This window comes from Protomyctophum parallelum (genome assembly GCF_964188405.1).
Source record: "Protomyctophum parallelum genome assembly, chromosome: 21".
Classification (NCBI taxonomy): Eukaryota; Metazoa; Chordata; class Actinopteri; order Myctophiformes; family Myctophidae; genus Protomyctophum; species Protomyctophum parallelum.
The window spans coordinates 25,280,902-25,297,333 of NC_139713.1; the positions used below are offsets into that span (position 1 = coordinate 25,280,902).

Consider the following 16,432-nt stretch of genomic DNA (forward strand, 5'->3'; position numbering starts at 1 on the left):
TCATATTTTGTGTCACAACTGTTAGGAATCAATGCAAAAACATGTTTTATACGTATATAAAAATATCTCTCTTTCGGAATCTCTTGTTTTCTAATATCGGCAAAAAAACCTATCAGTCTGGCTCTACTCTCATGCTTGTGGACAAAACAGAAATCACGTTTGTCATTTTCACCCTCCCTCTGTCCTCTCATGTCTATTTTTCTCCTCTGTCGCTGTCTATCCGTCTCTCTCTCTGTCTCTGTCTGTCTCTCTCTCTGTCTGTGTCTGTCTGTCTGTCTCTCTTTCTGTCTCTGTCTGTCTGTGTCTCTCTGTCTCTGTCTGTCTCTCTCTCCACAGATAACAACAGAGAAGCATCGGATGAGTTTCCCTGAGACAGTGGATGAGATTTTGGATGTTTCGGAGGATGAGGGTAGGCTGGCGAAATTTGGCTGCAGATCAAGCACTTTTTATTCCACAGTTAATTCCAACCCCGCCGTTCGATTTGTCTGACAGCAGTGGTGGAAAGTAACTAAGTGTGTTTAGTACTAAAGTACTGTACTTCAACCCATACATTTCAGATATTTTAAAATAGTCGATCTACAAGTTCACATTGTGTCGCAATATTTTTAGACATTGTATACATTCTGCATAATGACTCCTTTCTACTTGTTTTGGTACGTTTTGATACAAATAGTTTTTTTCTTTTTTACTTTTACTTAGTCCATTTTGATAATTCCAAATTTTTACTTGTAACATCTTTTCTACATCTCATACTTACTTTTACTACAATATTTGAGTAGTTTTTCCACCACTGACTGTACCACAGTTAAATCCAACCTCGCTGTTTGATAATTTGGCTGAGAGGCATTGGCCATTATTCCCTCAGTAGCACAAGCACACACAGCACACTAAAACGGATTGACCAGCCAGCACCAAAATATACAAAATGGGCTGAATAAAATGGTATATCCCACTTAAAACAAACGATGACCTGAATGCGCTAGAAAGGAACTATGGAACTATTCTTCTTTGTGGAATCAACTTTCATAAAAAGTTTGTGTCATCATTGTCTCGACATCCAATCATAAATGTTGATAATGAAACGGTGGTATATACACAATAATACACTGAGGTTTGTGCAGGACCATGATATTGGTGCAGGTGTGCTGTGCTTATAGACACACCTGTAACAACATTTAGTGGTATAATAGCACAAACCTACACCCAGTATGTACACCAAAAACTCTCCGCCAAAAACAACTGATCTACAAGTGCACAATGGGTCACATTGCAAAGATTGTAGATTGGCTATTTTTTGCCAACACATTCACCCCGGAAGAGTTTTGTATTACTGTATGTTGCTTAAATCTATTGCTCTATTTCATTTCCAAGGCATGTTCAACTATGTTCTCAAAGGCTTTCCACACATGTCTCCTAGCAACGACAGACTGTCTATATGACTGTACATAATGACCTGTTTCCATTTGCTTCGTAGGGGTTGCCCAGCTAACATTAGGTAGGACTGTGTCTGTATACTACACCTGTGTGTTTTGTCGGTTGTCCGTCCGTCCGGTGGCTCGTCGTCAACTCTGTGCCTCGCATTGCAATTGCACATTTCTCATTTTCTCGATCTGCGTGTTGCTGATTGTTTAGTTTTTTTTTCAGTTCGTACTGATTCCCATTACTCTTTTACAGTATTGTAATACTAATATTCTCTCTCTCTCTATCTATCTCTCATATTCTCCTTTATCTATCTCTCTTTTTCACTGTTTTCATCTGTCTCTGTCTTTTCTCCTTCTCCTTCACTCTCTCTTTCTCTCTCTAGTTTTAGGGTTGCTCTCTCTTTTTTTGCTTTCTCTTCTAGGGTTAGAGGTACACTAGGGTTATAGTTATTCTCTCTCTCTGGTTAAAGTTCTAGCTCTTTCCCCTCTCCCTCTCTTTTCTTCATGTCTACCCCTATACTCTCTCTCTCTCTCTCTCTCTCTCTCTCTCTCTCTCTCTCTCTCTCTCTCTCTTCCTCCCCACTCTGTTACTCACCCTGTCGAAGCTTAATGTGAAAACACCATCTGTCAGTCATTCATCGGCATGTGACCGTGACGTTTTCCTTTTACCAGTGTTCAGTGTCTACATCTGTCCTCCGACTCATGTTTACAAGACTACCCAATTTCACCATTAGAGGAAAATCAGATACATAAAAGATAAACAAAAGTGTTGCTTCTGCTGCTGTTTCTCCTCCTGAAGGTAACAAGACTACTCGGCGTCGCCTCGTTTCTGTTTTCCTCCCAGAATTTTCCCCAGTGAGGGGTGGGAGAGGCTGGACAGCAGACGGCTGGACTTTGAATTTCTCTAACTATAAACTTTCATGACAGCAGAACAGCCTAAGTACAAATATAATTTATGAAAAGCTACTACAGTGTCTGTTCACAGAAGTTGTTGTAGGATATGTGGGGATTATCTGACGAGGTACCATTTGAGGGGGCAAAACCTTACATATACTAAATAATACTAAATTGTTTATAGGTTCAATATAATTCAAATAATATAGCCTTTCCACAGGAGTATCTTTTTATATATATAAAAAATAAATAATACAAACAGCCAATAGCATATTACAAAGTTATCCCCCTCACTGGGGAAAATTCCGGGAGGAAAAACGGGCAAGCACCGGGGCGAGTAGTCCAGTATTCCTCCTGAACACGGGAGCTCTAGGTTAATTGATCCATAACTTAATTACACACGGGCAGGCCAGGCCCATAAACTGCTCAGCAAACAGCATGGCCGCAACGGCTGTTTACACATGGAGGTGTGTCTCTTGTAGCATAATTAGAAAAACAAATACAATCGTCTAAGTGTTTTTATTTTTTATTTTTTTAATGGTTTTTCTAGCTCTGTTTTTTCACCTGGTGCCAATTGCCTGAGCTGTAATCCTGGGCGCTACTCTCCCTCTGTCAACCTGGGGAGAGTCCTGAACTGAGCTCATGCTTCTTTCAGTGGATGAGGAGTGAGCAGGCTGCTTCTTATCACCTGACAGGGGGGAGTTTCCCCTGACATTTTTAGTGTTGGTTTGTTATTGGTTTCCATTGTTGAATTATTTTTTCATCTGTTCTGAAGTACACCAGTGCCACGATTATCATCATCATCATCATCATCAGTTTTTTGACAATATCCCTCCCTAAATAACCAAGTTATTCTCTCCTAAACAGAAACAGCCATTACTCCATGTGGTTTCATCATCTCTAATGGGCATGCTCAGTAACATGCTGTTAGCAGCAGGAGCCTTGAAGTTTGCCGTCACCGCAATGTTATAATCACGTCAACATTCACCGCCTTACTTAGCTCTGGTCCGAGAAGGACCAGAGCTAAGTTAGAAGGAGTTCTCCTTAACGCTATGGACCTGAGCTGCGTCTTACCTAGCTTTTTCACTCCATCGGCCTCCATTGGCTCTACTTGTTGTTCGGTTTGACTCCATGGCTTTTCTGGGATCACGAAAAGGGACGGGAAGGAAGATGCTGTGATGAATAAGACGATTAATCCTGTGTGCGCCACTCATTCCTCCATTACACTGCAGAAAGTTTCCATCTGAAAATAATTGGCTGATATAGGAGTAATCATTTTGTTTCAAGCATATTCTCCAAACAGGGAGACGCCACCAGTTAGAGAATGTTCTCTAGACAACTGGTTCCCAAACACTGGGTCGGGACTCATTTGTGGGTAACGGACATATTTTTATGGATAGGGCCTACCTTTATTTTTTATTTCCTACATTTTATTGTTGATTATTACCCGTCGCAGTCGGCCACCGGCCTACTTGGGAACGATGAGGCAGAGGCTGGAAATTGCACAGGTGAAAGGAGTTGGCCATATTAGGCCCACTGGCAGAGCCTAGCCCAGGTGAAAGGAGTTGATCTCATTAGGCCCACTGGCAGAGCCTGACCCATAGACTGTAAAAAATATGGACAAAGCGTTCCCCGGGTCTAACATGAACGTAAAATGAAGCCTGTCAGTCCTTGTATTGTAAATCGCTTTCTAGATCCGTTTGGGCCCAGCTGGCCCATTGGCTGGCCCAGACAACGAGGCGGGACTTCCCCCCTTCTTCTTAGTTGGTTTTTATTTTGACTCGAGTGGGTGGGGAATCCCGATCATAGACTGTAACGGTAGCCACGCCCCTCAGAACATATGCGACTTTATGGTCATTCTTTTAATAAATGGGACCATCATTTTCCAAAAAGAATATTATGACATTTAAACTAGTGACTGGAAGCAGAAAGTATTCATGACCATGTTTATTAAGGTCATTCAGTCTAGGTGAAGTTGGGCCCAAATACATGGACTTCTATGGGGCTATGGGTTTTTTTGGGCCCAATGACAGCGCCACAACAGAACTTTCAGGAAATCCCGATTTCCTTGGTGGCTTCACAAAATATCTGTCTGACTGCCCCCCTGGCCTGACCAGAGCCTTTTGTGGTGGTTCTGGAGAACTGTGGGTCCGACCGACTCGATACCTGGCACTGCACTCCCTGTGGGGGTGTGGAACGCGTGTATCGAATGTGAAGTCGGTGGGTCATACGGTTCTCGAGTTACGTGCATTACAACCTAGACCAGGGTTCCCCAATAGGCGGCCCGCGGGCCATTTGCGGCCCACAGAGCGCCCCCTTGTGGCCCATGAAAGAATTTCAAAAAAAAAAATGTTTTTTTTTTTTTTAAGGGTCCCAGATATAATTGGCATTAAATGGGGGTCAGTAGCCTATGCATGTCAAACTGGGCATCCTTTTCAAATGGGGTCTTGCCCTGAAAATGAATTTTCAGGGCAAGACCTCGACCTCGCGCTTGCAGACTCGGCCCCCAGCCTGGTACGCTAGTCAAAATATGGCCCTTGAGGAAAATTAATTGGGGAACCCTGACCTAGACGATTCCTGAAGTAATTCTTAAGCCTGATTCATACTTTGTTGTTCGATGGTGTCATTCACCGAAGATACAGTACAACAGAGTATAAATTATCATTCTTGGGGCAAATCTAGAATGCCCTGGATGGAAAAAAATATGATCCCCTTTTAAGTCAACTTTGAAGGCAGACTAAGTTAAGATTGATACTTTCTGCAGTGTATTCTCTTGCTGTGTTCTTGTTGTTTTTGTCTGAGATTTGTTCTCTGTCTGTCCTCCCTCCGTCTCCAGCCGTCTTACATGAGTGTGTGTTGCTTGCAGGAGACGAGCTGCTGGGGATGGACGGAGCTCGCTACTTGAAACTCGACGACCTCAAGGACCAGGACGATGACTTCCTGTCACCTAAGAAGACCCTCCGAGAGTTTGAGAGTGGCCTGGGCACCACGTGAGTTCGCCACGCACTGTGCAGCTATTTTTGGAATGATCTTAAGGAACTAGTAATTTAAGTTTTCAAATAATTGTAGTGGGAGTAAAACAATAAATAGAATATTTGCCCCTGAGATGTAGTGGAGTCGAAGTATAAAGTATCAAAAAGTGGATGAATTACTCAAGTAAAGTGATGTGCTCCGTGACCTGACCTGACCGCACGAAAAGAACTGCACATATCCGAACGCAACCATAGTGATTAGTGATCACTAACCCCAACTTCTGAGTAGGGTCGGTCAGTGTGGGCATTCAGCACACCCGGGGCGCAGCACACCAGATTTTGTAACGACAACGCACTGAGTGCAGTAGTGCACTGAATAAAAGAACGACGAGGGCACACCAGTGTGCTCAGTGCGAATTTCCGAACGCACCCCACGAGATAGCATGAGATATGACACGATAAGGTACTTCAACAATAATCAATGGCGCATCTCAGTGGTCTTACATGTTTGACCCTAATAGCTCTATTCTCATTCCATGTGTGCCTTAGGCCCTACTCTCCTGCCATTCCCAGAATTCCTTGTGTTTCTCCAGAGACAGTTCTACTGGATCAGGTATGCTTAGCTGCTGTTGTGCATATCACTGTATGAACATGCGGTGTTATGGTCAGAGGATGTATTGCGTTTTGTAAGCCTTTGTGCTTGAATGAATATCTGAATATTAAGTTTGTTCCATTTCTTGTCTGGAATGCTTTACACACACTGCATACAGTACATGACATGTTTTACTTTTCCTGTCATATTCTTCTGAATATACTATTTTTATTGTTTCTTTCTTTTTTTCTCTATCCCTCTCTCTTTCTCTCCACCTCTTTATTTCCATCTCTCCTTTCTCTTTCACTCTCTCTCTGTTTCTCTTACTCTGCTTCCCTCTTTCTCTCAACATAATTTCAAACAATAATTCCATCATTAGTGTTAATTAAACACAGTTGAATTGCTAATACTGTACAGTATTAACAATGTATATTATCAACTGAGTTAGAATGTATTATTTATATATTTCCCCCCCAGATGTGTATTCTGTGCTTTGTGTATAAATATTCAATATGCTACAGTCAGTCAGCATTCATCTCATTTCTCATTCATTATTAATATACTGTACTGTACTGTATATTCTTTCTATTCCATTTCTGATTTCTATCCCTATATCTTTGATTGTGTTTTTGTGCGATCATAACCAACCAAACTCAAATTTCTTCCTGTGTATGTACATGTTTGCGTGCATGCGTGGCATATAGAATGTGTGAACGTACTCGGCCAAATACTAAAGTGATTGTGGATCTGTCTTCAGCACACTCCGACCCCCTTAGCAAAGGACTATGACGAGGACTCCCTGATCCCCAGCAGTCCTGCTACGGAGACGTCAGACAACGTCAGCCCAGTGGCCAGTCCCATTCACACCGGGTAAAGATTCTTTCTTTTTTATTTAACTGACTTACTTCATTACTTTGATTTTTAGCTTTGCAATGCTGTGTAATGTCTATTCTGCATAGTACAATCCCTGAGATTTGCACTCTGAGAGTGCAAATCAAAATGGACCAAATGGACCCGGAACACTGGTTACATTTGTACACTCTGTGCGTTTTAACCAGGGGGGCAGTCAGCCAGATATTTCGTGAAGCCTCATTTGAAATCGGTAGTTCATATAATGGCCTGTTGTGGCGCTGGACTGGACCCAAAAAGCCCCATAGCTCCATAGAGGCCCATGTATTTTGGCCCAACTTCACCTAGACTGTATTACCTTAATAAACATGGTCATGAATACTTTCTTCTTCCAGTCACTAGTTTAAAGTCTCATTTCTAATGTCATAATATTCTTTTTGGAAAATTATGGTCCCATTAATTAAAAAAATGACCATAAAGTCGCGTATGTTCTGAGGGGCGTGGCTACCGTTACAGTCTATGATCGGGATTCCCCTCCCACTCAAGAGTCTTCTCCTCCCACTCGAGTCAAAATAAAAACCAACGGAGAAGAAGGGGGGAAGTCCCGCCTCGTTGTCTGGGCAGCCAATGACCAGCTAGTACAAAACGGAGCCAGCCAATGGCCAGCTGGTACCAAAAGATGGCGACTTACATCAGGAATTAGCATATCATTACAGGCTTCATTTTACGTTCATGTTAGACCCGGGGAACGCTTTGTCCATATTTTTTACAGTCTATGGTTTTAACAGCGAGCGACAGCCTGGCCTATTGTCCGGAAGTACATTATTTGTCTTTGGAATCCGCCAATCGCGTAACTACTGGGTATAGCAGGCGAAGAGGCGATAGTCGAAAAGTGGGCGGAGGAACGTCGTTCAAAAATAAGAAAATGTCCTTTGTATGTATCTTTAGGACGACATCGTCTGGCGATAGCCAATCAAATTCATGTGATGCTTTATTAACCCTCCTCTACGTGGAGCGGTGATACGTTTACATTACATACAGTATGGTAATGACAGCAGGAATGCTCACTAGGAGATTTTTATCGCCCAGAGTCGACGCTGTTCGCCCCTCTGTTAAAACGTAGGGTCACAGTTACAGTATCCTACTTGTTTTGGATAAGTTAACGCTGATTATTTCACGGCTTGGTCAATTCTGATTGGTCAATCAATTGTTACATTTTGGGTCATGATAAGTAGCTGTGTAATAAGCAGGATAATGAATGGTGCGTGCAGCGCCTGGTCTTTGTTGAGAAATAAAACACTTCAGGGTGATAAGGATCAGGGTTTATTTCTCAACAATGACCGGCTCACCATTCAATATCGCCTGTGTATTACTGTGTTGTCTGCAACTTCTATATTTTGTCTTGAATGCTGTTCAGGGTTCTCTTGAGAGGAGGATTTTATTAAATTTTTTGACATAATATTCAGCATTGGCTTGAGAAACCGCAACTGCAACTTCTTCCCTAACTAGTATTTTTTCATTTTTATTGCCTGTTTTCCGTGCTTTTAATGTTATATGTTATTTGCTACGCTGTAATGTGTTGCTTTTATTCTCTTGTTTTTTTTTGTTGTTTTTTTGGGCTGCTGTTATGTTGGGCTACCTCGAGAAAAATAATGTATCTCAACGGGATTTGTAGTATAAATAAAGGTCTAATAAAATCCAGTTCTGTGGCAGTGGGCAAGGACGTTGGGTTTGGTATAAATCATGAAGGAGAACACTTTGTCCCAGAGGCACGGTTGCAGCTGGACTCTGGGCTTTCCCTCCTAATGAATCACACAGGAGCTCTTTTTATTAACAGCAGGTTACAGGTCATTAGTTATGCGAATGTTACTGATAACGGTTGCACTCTTGCACACTTTATGAAGCCCCGCCCGGGGTTTATTCTGTCCCTCATTCATACGGGTACTGTACAAGCGGCGGGCGAAATGGTATGCTGCGTTCAGACACCACGTATTTGTAGCTTTGTGTCTTTGTAATGTCTGAAGTTGAAATCAACTCAACTTTTTGTAGCTTTTGTATAGAAGCTACAAACGTCAGATGTATCTTTGTATGTTCATGTCGCTGGCTTCCTTTAAAAAGGAATGTATCTTTGCATCTGTCCGTGTGAACGCAGCATTCATTGTAGTGGCACATCTTCCGCAAAGACTGTAACAAGATAATAAAATACAAATGGCAAAAGAAACAAAAATAAGAAAAATGTAGAGCATTTAAAAATGAAGGTAGAATGTACAGGTAGAATGTCGGGTATGATGAACCCGTTAAGGCAGGTGTGATATCTTTAGCAGCATGGGGAAGAAGGAAGAAGACATCAAATGCACTCGTCTAGTTCCCTTGGCTATGTACGTTGTATACATATTGAGTAGCTGCTCTGGATTCTTTGCAGTATGCATGTCGTTTTTGATTGATTTATTGTATTTTTCTTTTCTTCTTCTTCTTCTTCTTCACATTTTTTAACCAATTATTGTCCTCAATCAGGGCTCTGACAGCTGCAGAGAAAAAAACTATTTCTGGAATGTTGTTTGTCCTTCATAATCCTTTTTGTCCTATACTCAATCACCTGCTGTCGTATATGTCCCGCAGGACATACTGTATGGACCTGTGGTGTGCTCAGCAGCCAACCTCACCACCTTCGGCAGCACTTGCAGATCCTGGGAAGAACCATTTCCATACCATAGAGATGGCCTTAGTTTGCCCGGATGCTCTGGGTTGTATCAGAGTAGAAAGATTATACCGGACCTTCTGACTGAGACCGTAACATTTTCCTCAGCCTCCTGAGGAGGTACAGGCCTTGTCTCGCCTTTTTTGCCACAGTCTCTGTGTGCATTTTCCAAGTGCACCCCGAAGTGCTTGAATCTGCTTACCCTCCATTGGTGCCATGTTGATTAGGAGGGGCGTGTAAGACCTCTGCTTCTGTTTACAGAAGTCCACGATCATCCCCTTGGTCTATTGGACATTCAGAAAGAGGCTGTTTTCCTGGCACCACTGCGACAGGCCAGCCACCTCCTCCAGATAGGTCCCCTCGTTGTCGTTTGAGACTGTCCTCACAGCAATCTTTACAATGGCGTTTGAGCCGTGTCTGGCCACACTGTCGTGCACGGGCACGTAACCCTGGGGGGCTCCAGTATTTAGGGGGAGGGTGGTGACCAGGTGTGACTGCTCACCTGGCCACTTGATATCTGGCACTTAAGAACATAGATCTATATAAGAAAGGCTAGATGGCTTGCCCGTGCTGCTGGCCAATGGAGAGTGACGTTGCTAAGTCTACTGTATGTACTTTTAAATAACCATAATTTGCTCAATTTTCAACCGATTCTCTAACATTTTGGTTTGTTATAAACATCAGATGATACTGCATACTTGGACTTTCATGTAAAGAATACTTTTAGGTAGATAAGCATCCTGACTCAAGCCACGTTGATAATGTTTGTAATAAACCAACCCGTTTGTAACTCCGTCAGGATTTCAGCGAGTTAGTTACAGTAGTATTTTTGTTTGAGCTGACCACCAGCTACCATAGAACGTACCAGAAAAGTGCACTGTAGCCGCAGGTGAACGACACCGGAGACTCCGCCATGCACCATCTAGCCTTTGGTTAGAAGTCCAGGACTCAGTCACACACACCGCACTGTACTGGTACTGTCCCAGGAGGAGTCAGGACAGCCAGCCAGTCTTGTGGGGACTACGGTGTAATAAACAACAGCCTAACATAGCCCCACCATCCACTCTTTGTTGTTGTCAAGGTGGGAGATGGTGGCGTGTAGAATCTGGGAGCTGGCGTCGTCGGTGGATCTGTTCGGATGGTAGGCAAATTGCGGTGGGTCCTGCGGTGCTGCGGGGAGAGCGGAGCCGATGTGATCCTATATAGCCTCTCACAAAGCACTTCATGACCGCCGAGGTCAGCGGGGAGGCATTGTTGGGTACAGGGACAATGATGGTGACCTCTTGAAGCATGTCTGGGGACCACGGACTGGGCCTGGGAGAGGTTGAATGTGGTGGTGAACAGTGTTGATTTTGGCAGCAATTTTTTTTTTTTAGTTTTAGTCGTAGACTTTTGAATAAAATTCTGTTTTTCTATTAGTCTAGTTTTAGTGACTAAATCTACAGTTCATTAAGTCGACTAAAATAGTTTTTTTTGCGAGCCGTGATGCCATTGAAATGGCAGATTTTCACTTAGCTGCATGCCAAACTTAAAAGCTTGTAGATCAGCTATTTCTGGTCAGTGACACACTGATGCACCAGTTTTAGGTGACGAGGTGAACACTGTTTAGTAAAAACAGAGAGATGTGTTGGGGTGGGTGGTGATTTTCTTACCACTGACATCGACCGTAGTTTTCGGTGGTCTGCAGACTCTGCACCTTATCACTTAAAACTAGTATGAATAGGCATTTAGTCCCTACGTAACATTTTAGTATAGTTTTTATTTGTTGACGAAATCGTCAGTATTTTTGGTCTTAGTTTTAGTCATCATAGCTTGGTTTTTATTTCGTTTTTGTCAGTGAAAAAAGGTAGTCGACGAACATTTCTCGTCATAGATGTAGACTGCGAAATCAACACTGGTGGATACAGGCGCCAGCAGGCCAGCGTGGTTCGTGAAAGACGACCCGCCCGGAGCTTCCGCCCTGGCCTGGGCAAGGCTGCTTTCCTGGCGTTCACCGTTCACCCTTTTCAACGCACTCCCCACGTCCTGTTCAGAGAAGACGAGCGTGTTCTCGGCGGCGAGGGGAGGAGCGCCCTCCCTTCCGTCATTGTCCGTATAGTTGGGCCCTGCCAGCTGCCAGGCTAGCGCTAGCATATTAGCCTCGAACCTTACTGTACGTAGAAGCCATTCAGATCGTTCGCCAGTGTAGCATTGGCACTCTTGATCCACTGGGTGCTTGCCCCTAACTGTGCCATTTACTATGAGATGTTTATAATGCACTATAAACATACTTCTGATGCATTTTAATTTGCTTACTTAAAATAAATCATAGCACACAAAGCATTTTATAATGACTTATTAGGTAAGTTAGGTAATTATAATACTTCATTATTGCTGGGAAGTAACAGACATTTTCTTTCATAGTGGCAAGGATTGTAATTATCATAATACATAATAATAATAATGTATTATAATCACTAAGTAACTTTAAGTGGTCGTTGGTTGCTTTAAGCAAAGTGATGACATTCCTGAAAATGTTAATGAATTATTTTCACTATTTAACTTATCACCGTTTATAGTGACTCAGAATCACACTGTAATGCATTATAACAGTTAATAGCCTACATTGTAATGTAGTCTATCATTCTATGACACAAATAATACACGATCCTGGCCAAAAGGAAATGTCTGAGTAAGTACTAGAGCGGTGCCCCTTGGGCACTGGCCTACTTGGAACGATGCAAGTTGGAAATGGATGCCCCACCCAGTTATTATGTCTGTGTCCCTTTTATGCCCATATATGGAGTTCTTTGTCAGGCATGCCAAAATATTGAGTCTATGCATATGTCAGAACAATCATTGTTATGTCAGAACAGGCCAGCTCCATATATGGAGATATAGTGGTGATCAGGCCCAGAGCCCGGGCAGAGGCTTTTGTGCTGTTCTGGACAACCGGCTATATCCGACGGACTCAACACCGGGCACGGCACTCCCTGTGGGGGTGTGAAACGTGTGTGTCGAATTTGAAGTTGGTGGGGTGAACTGTTCTCGAGTTACGTGGATTACAGACGTACGTACACACGTCCGTACGTACACACGTACGTACAGTACGTACGTACAGTATGTACGTACGTACACACTGAGACTTTTATTTTTAGATATTTATAGATACATTCTGATATACTTGACCCTACTTGACCCTACTTTAAGTCATTACAAACGGCTTTATGATGTGTTATGATTGCATTATGAGTGCTTATAATATAACAGTAATTAATTATATAGTGCTTGTAACTATATAACGATATGGGAGGGGGCTTAGTAATGGCGATTGAGGTCTGTTTGGCTCCACCTGTCGCGCAATGCATGCTGGGTATTGTCCTGCTAACCTATCCATTCTAATGCCTACCAGCTGGTGATGGATATAAGGCTGTATGCTTGAGACCACTTTGTTAAGAACAGATTTGTAAATTCATGATGCACTGTACTGGAGTTAACAGTTGACTATTGTACTGATATACTGATATACCAGTCCAACCCCATCAGCAAAACAATCCACATACATTTTCCACAAGTCTGTATAAATACTGTATTTACCCACAAAATGGATCTGTTTAATTTGTTTTGTTCATGTGAGCATCATTTCAGCTTCAACCAACAGTACTTAAGACTGGAACCCTGACTGTCAACTTAATAGCAGCAGTTGAATATGTGTCATCATATGACACAAAGACTCTACTTTGTGTCTCCTACCGGAAACACAGCAGGTCATCAAATTATTGACTTATCCAGGGATGCGCCAGAAACGAAAAGAAATCTTCATGAATTCAAGGTTTCATGGGTTGTGTAATTGATAGAAAATAAGTCGTTTTTTGGGTGAACTACTCCTCTAAGCCCTATTTTATAACTTGCAGATGCTATTTCTTGCAATTTTGGAAAATGTAGCCATTTTGGAAAAGTTTGAATAGTGTGATAGTTTTGGTCGGGGGATTTTATTTAGAAGCTGAACGGCGGGTTTAACGTGGTCAAGACTGTACTTCCTATACATCATATTGAACCTCATTCTACCGTTTGTGTGTTTTGGGACTCTCAGCTTCCTGGTGAGTTTCATGGTGGACGCCCGGGGAGGCTCCATGCGAGGCAGCCGACATCACGGCCTGCGTGTCATCATCCCTCCGCGGACCTGTGCAGCGCCCACGCGCATCACCTGCCGGCTGGTCAAGCCCCAGAAACTGACCACCCCGCCTCCGCTGGTGGAGGGGGAGGGGCTGGCCAGCCGCATCATCTCGTTGGGTCCGTCCAGTATGCAGTTCCTCGGGTGAGCCTTTTATAGTTTGAGAAAGAAACATGTATGTGTGTGTGTGTGTGTGTGTGTGTGTGTCATATGCTTCTGTCATACTCATTATAATTAATTCGAAATGACTGTGCCAGGAAAACACTGTGGATGGAAAGGTACATCATGTACCTACCGGTATTTTGCACAACTATTTCTGTAAAACAATATGAATGGCTTTTAAAGTGGTTTTCCTCACATGAAAGAACATATCAGATGTTGTCATCTGAAGCCCGCAGTCTGTAGCCTATAGTGATCTGTGTGCACAGCAGAGAGGAGGGATAGGTTTGAATTATTTATTTCCAATGATATTTTGATACTTTGATAATAGAATATCAAGTTTTACTCTTTTCTCTGTAAAATGGCATTTTTGAGGGGAACTAGCCCCTCCGTCTGCCTTTTGAAATGACATCATATTGCTTCCAAGTCTATCGACTTTTAACACATCGACTCCCATGGGAATCCATCATAAACATTGTTTCCCTGCTGGGTTTTTCACTAACCTTTGAAGAAGCACCTGTCCATTATCGTCGTTCCGTTTCACCACGGAAATTCACCTTAAAATGGTGCGATGGTTTGTTATAGTGTTCGGAAATCATCCACTGCTCAGACAACAACAACCAGCGAGGAACAGGGAAGGACTGGTGGAGCCAATGTGCCCATAGACTAACATTGCACCAGTTTCTTGTAAATTGATTTCAATTAGTTAGAATGAATCAGGATAAAATAAACGCTTACATAATTTTAAGTAAGAAAATGGAAATGAAATTGCACGTGTGAAGTGAGGGGCACCTCACTCCTTTGGTATTTATGTTGTACCACATGACGTCACATATATTTTACTGTTGTAAACAAACATTAAAATCCATAGACTTTGGCTGCCTTTTTTTGTTAAAAAAGTGCTCTAAACAAACATTAAACACTTTCCATGCAGAACACGCTAAACCCGTAATTTTTCCCATTGTCTTTCCCTGTGGAACATGCTAAACCCGACTTTTGTTTTATATGTTTATAACTTCTAAGACTTACGTGGATTCCCTCGGACAGAGTGACGAGGATGACTCATTCGGATGACGTAACCGGAAATCGAAACCTAAAACTGGCTAGGGCTTCTGAGAAACTGAGGCGCAATGTTAGTCTATGACTTTAATGGGTTCCATTTTCCCCGACATTGCTGTCCAGTGCTAGTGCGGCAGTGCCCCTAAAAAATTGCTATTATTAAAGCTTAGATGTCATATTTACAGTATGTTCATTGAGGTCACATGAGCAAAACATGAATTTTTTTTAAACAATTATCCAGAAGTGACTCAAGTGAGCCATCCATCCATCGTCATGTTATCGGTCACCTTCCACAGCCCAGTGATTGTGGAAATCCCCCATTTCGCTGCCCTGGGCCGAGGGGACCGTGAGCTGGTGGTGCTGCGCAGTGAGAACGGATCTGTGTGGAAGGAGCACCGCAACCGCTACGGTGACGAAGTGCTGGAGACCATTCTGAACGGCATGGATGAAGGTCAGTGTTGTGGAGAGGGATAGGGTTCAGAATCATGGATGAAGGTCAGTGTTGTGGAGAGGGATAGGGTTCATTCTGAACGGCATGGATGAAGGTCAGAGTTGTGGAGAGGGATAGGGTTCATTCTGAACGGCATGGATGAAGGTCAGTGTTGTGGAGATGGATAGGGTTCATTCTGAACGGCATGGATGAATGTCAGAGTTGTGGAGAGTGATAGGGTTCATTCTGAACGGCATGGATGAAGGTCAGTGTTGTGGAGAGGGATAGGGTTCATTCTGAACGGCATGGATGAAGGTCAGTGTTGTGGAGAGGGATAGGGTTCATTCTGAACGGCATGGATGAAGGTCAGTGTTGTGGAGAGTGATAGGGTTCATTCTGAACGGCATGGATGAAGGTCAGTGTTGTGGAGAGGGATAGGGTTCAGAATCATGGATGAAGGTCAGTGTTGTGGAGAGGGATAGGGTTCAGAATCATGGATGAAGGTCAGTGTTGTGGAGAGGGATAGGGTTCAGAACCAGAATCACTTTTATTAAAAAATCACACCTGTGTGAGGTGAGGGGCGCTCTAATCATCGTACATCATCATCAAGAACCTTATTGGCCGAGGGTTCCCACCGCCCTACTGTACATATGTACATTGTACCGCCCTACTGTACACACAGTATGCCGATTTGCTCAGACACATATGACGTACATTCTCCATCCATTGTCAGTGGCATTTAACCCATTCTGACCTGAGATCAGATTCTAAAAATGTCTTCTACACCCTGACAGTTTTCTGAAAAAGCTATGTTTCTATGTCAGTCTTTCTTAGATTTTTCAAAAATAGCAGACCTACAAGCTCGTATCAGCTATTTCCGCTATTTTTGTAAGAATAAAATGTATTCAAATGTAATTTCTTGGTATATTTCGATTATTTGTCATATCTGTCCTGTGCACTTTTTTATTACGATGTCTAAAAGGCACACATAAATGTAATTTCCATTCATATTGAATGTTCCAATGTCCAACACCGAAAACACAATTAAATCGTTAATCGTAATTATTTGAGTGACAATCAATCGTCAACTTAATCGTGACAGTCTTAAAGCCTACGACACACAGTGTGGCTTCCCCCCAGTAGGCTACCTTCACATTCTTCAGCTTCTATTTAGTATTGCATGTGCACACCTTTCCCTTGACACA

At 42.8% G+C, this 16,432-nt stretch overlaps 1 protein-coding gene across 1 annotated transcript in view; it reads left to right on the top strand.

Moving 5' to 3' along the window:
* Window positions 1-16,432, top strand: part of LOC310879489 (uncharacterized protein) — a 139,139-nt gene that overhangs the window by 84,028 nt on the left and 38,679 nt on the right. The window contains exons 22-27 of the mRNA XM_083794220.1: window positions 337-409; window positions 5,152-5,305; window positions 5,837-5,900; window positions 6,637-6,749; window positions 13,499-13,723; window positions 15,094-15,248. Coding sequence (XP_083650346.1) covers window positions 337-409; window positions 5,152-5,305; window positions 5,837-5,900; window positions 6,637-6,749; window positions 13,499-13,723; window positions 15,094-15,248 — 784 coding nt within the window. The remainder of the gene's footprint in view (window positions 1-336; window positions 410-5,151; window positions 5,306-5,836; window positions 5,901-6,636; window positions 6,750-13,498; window positions 13,724-15,093; window positions 15,249-16,432) is intronic.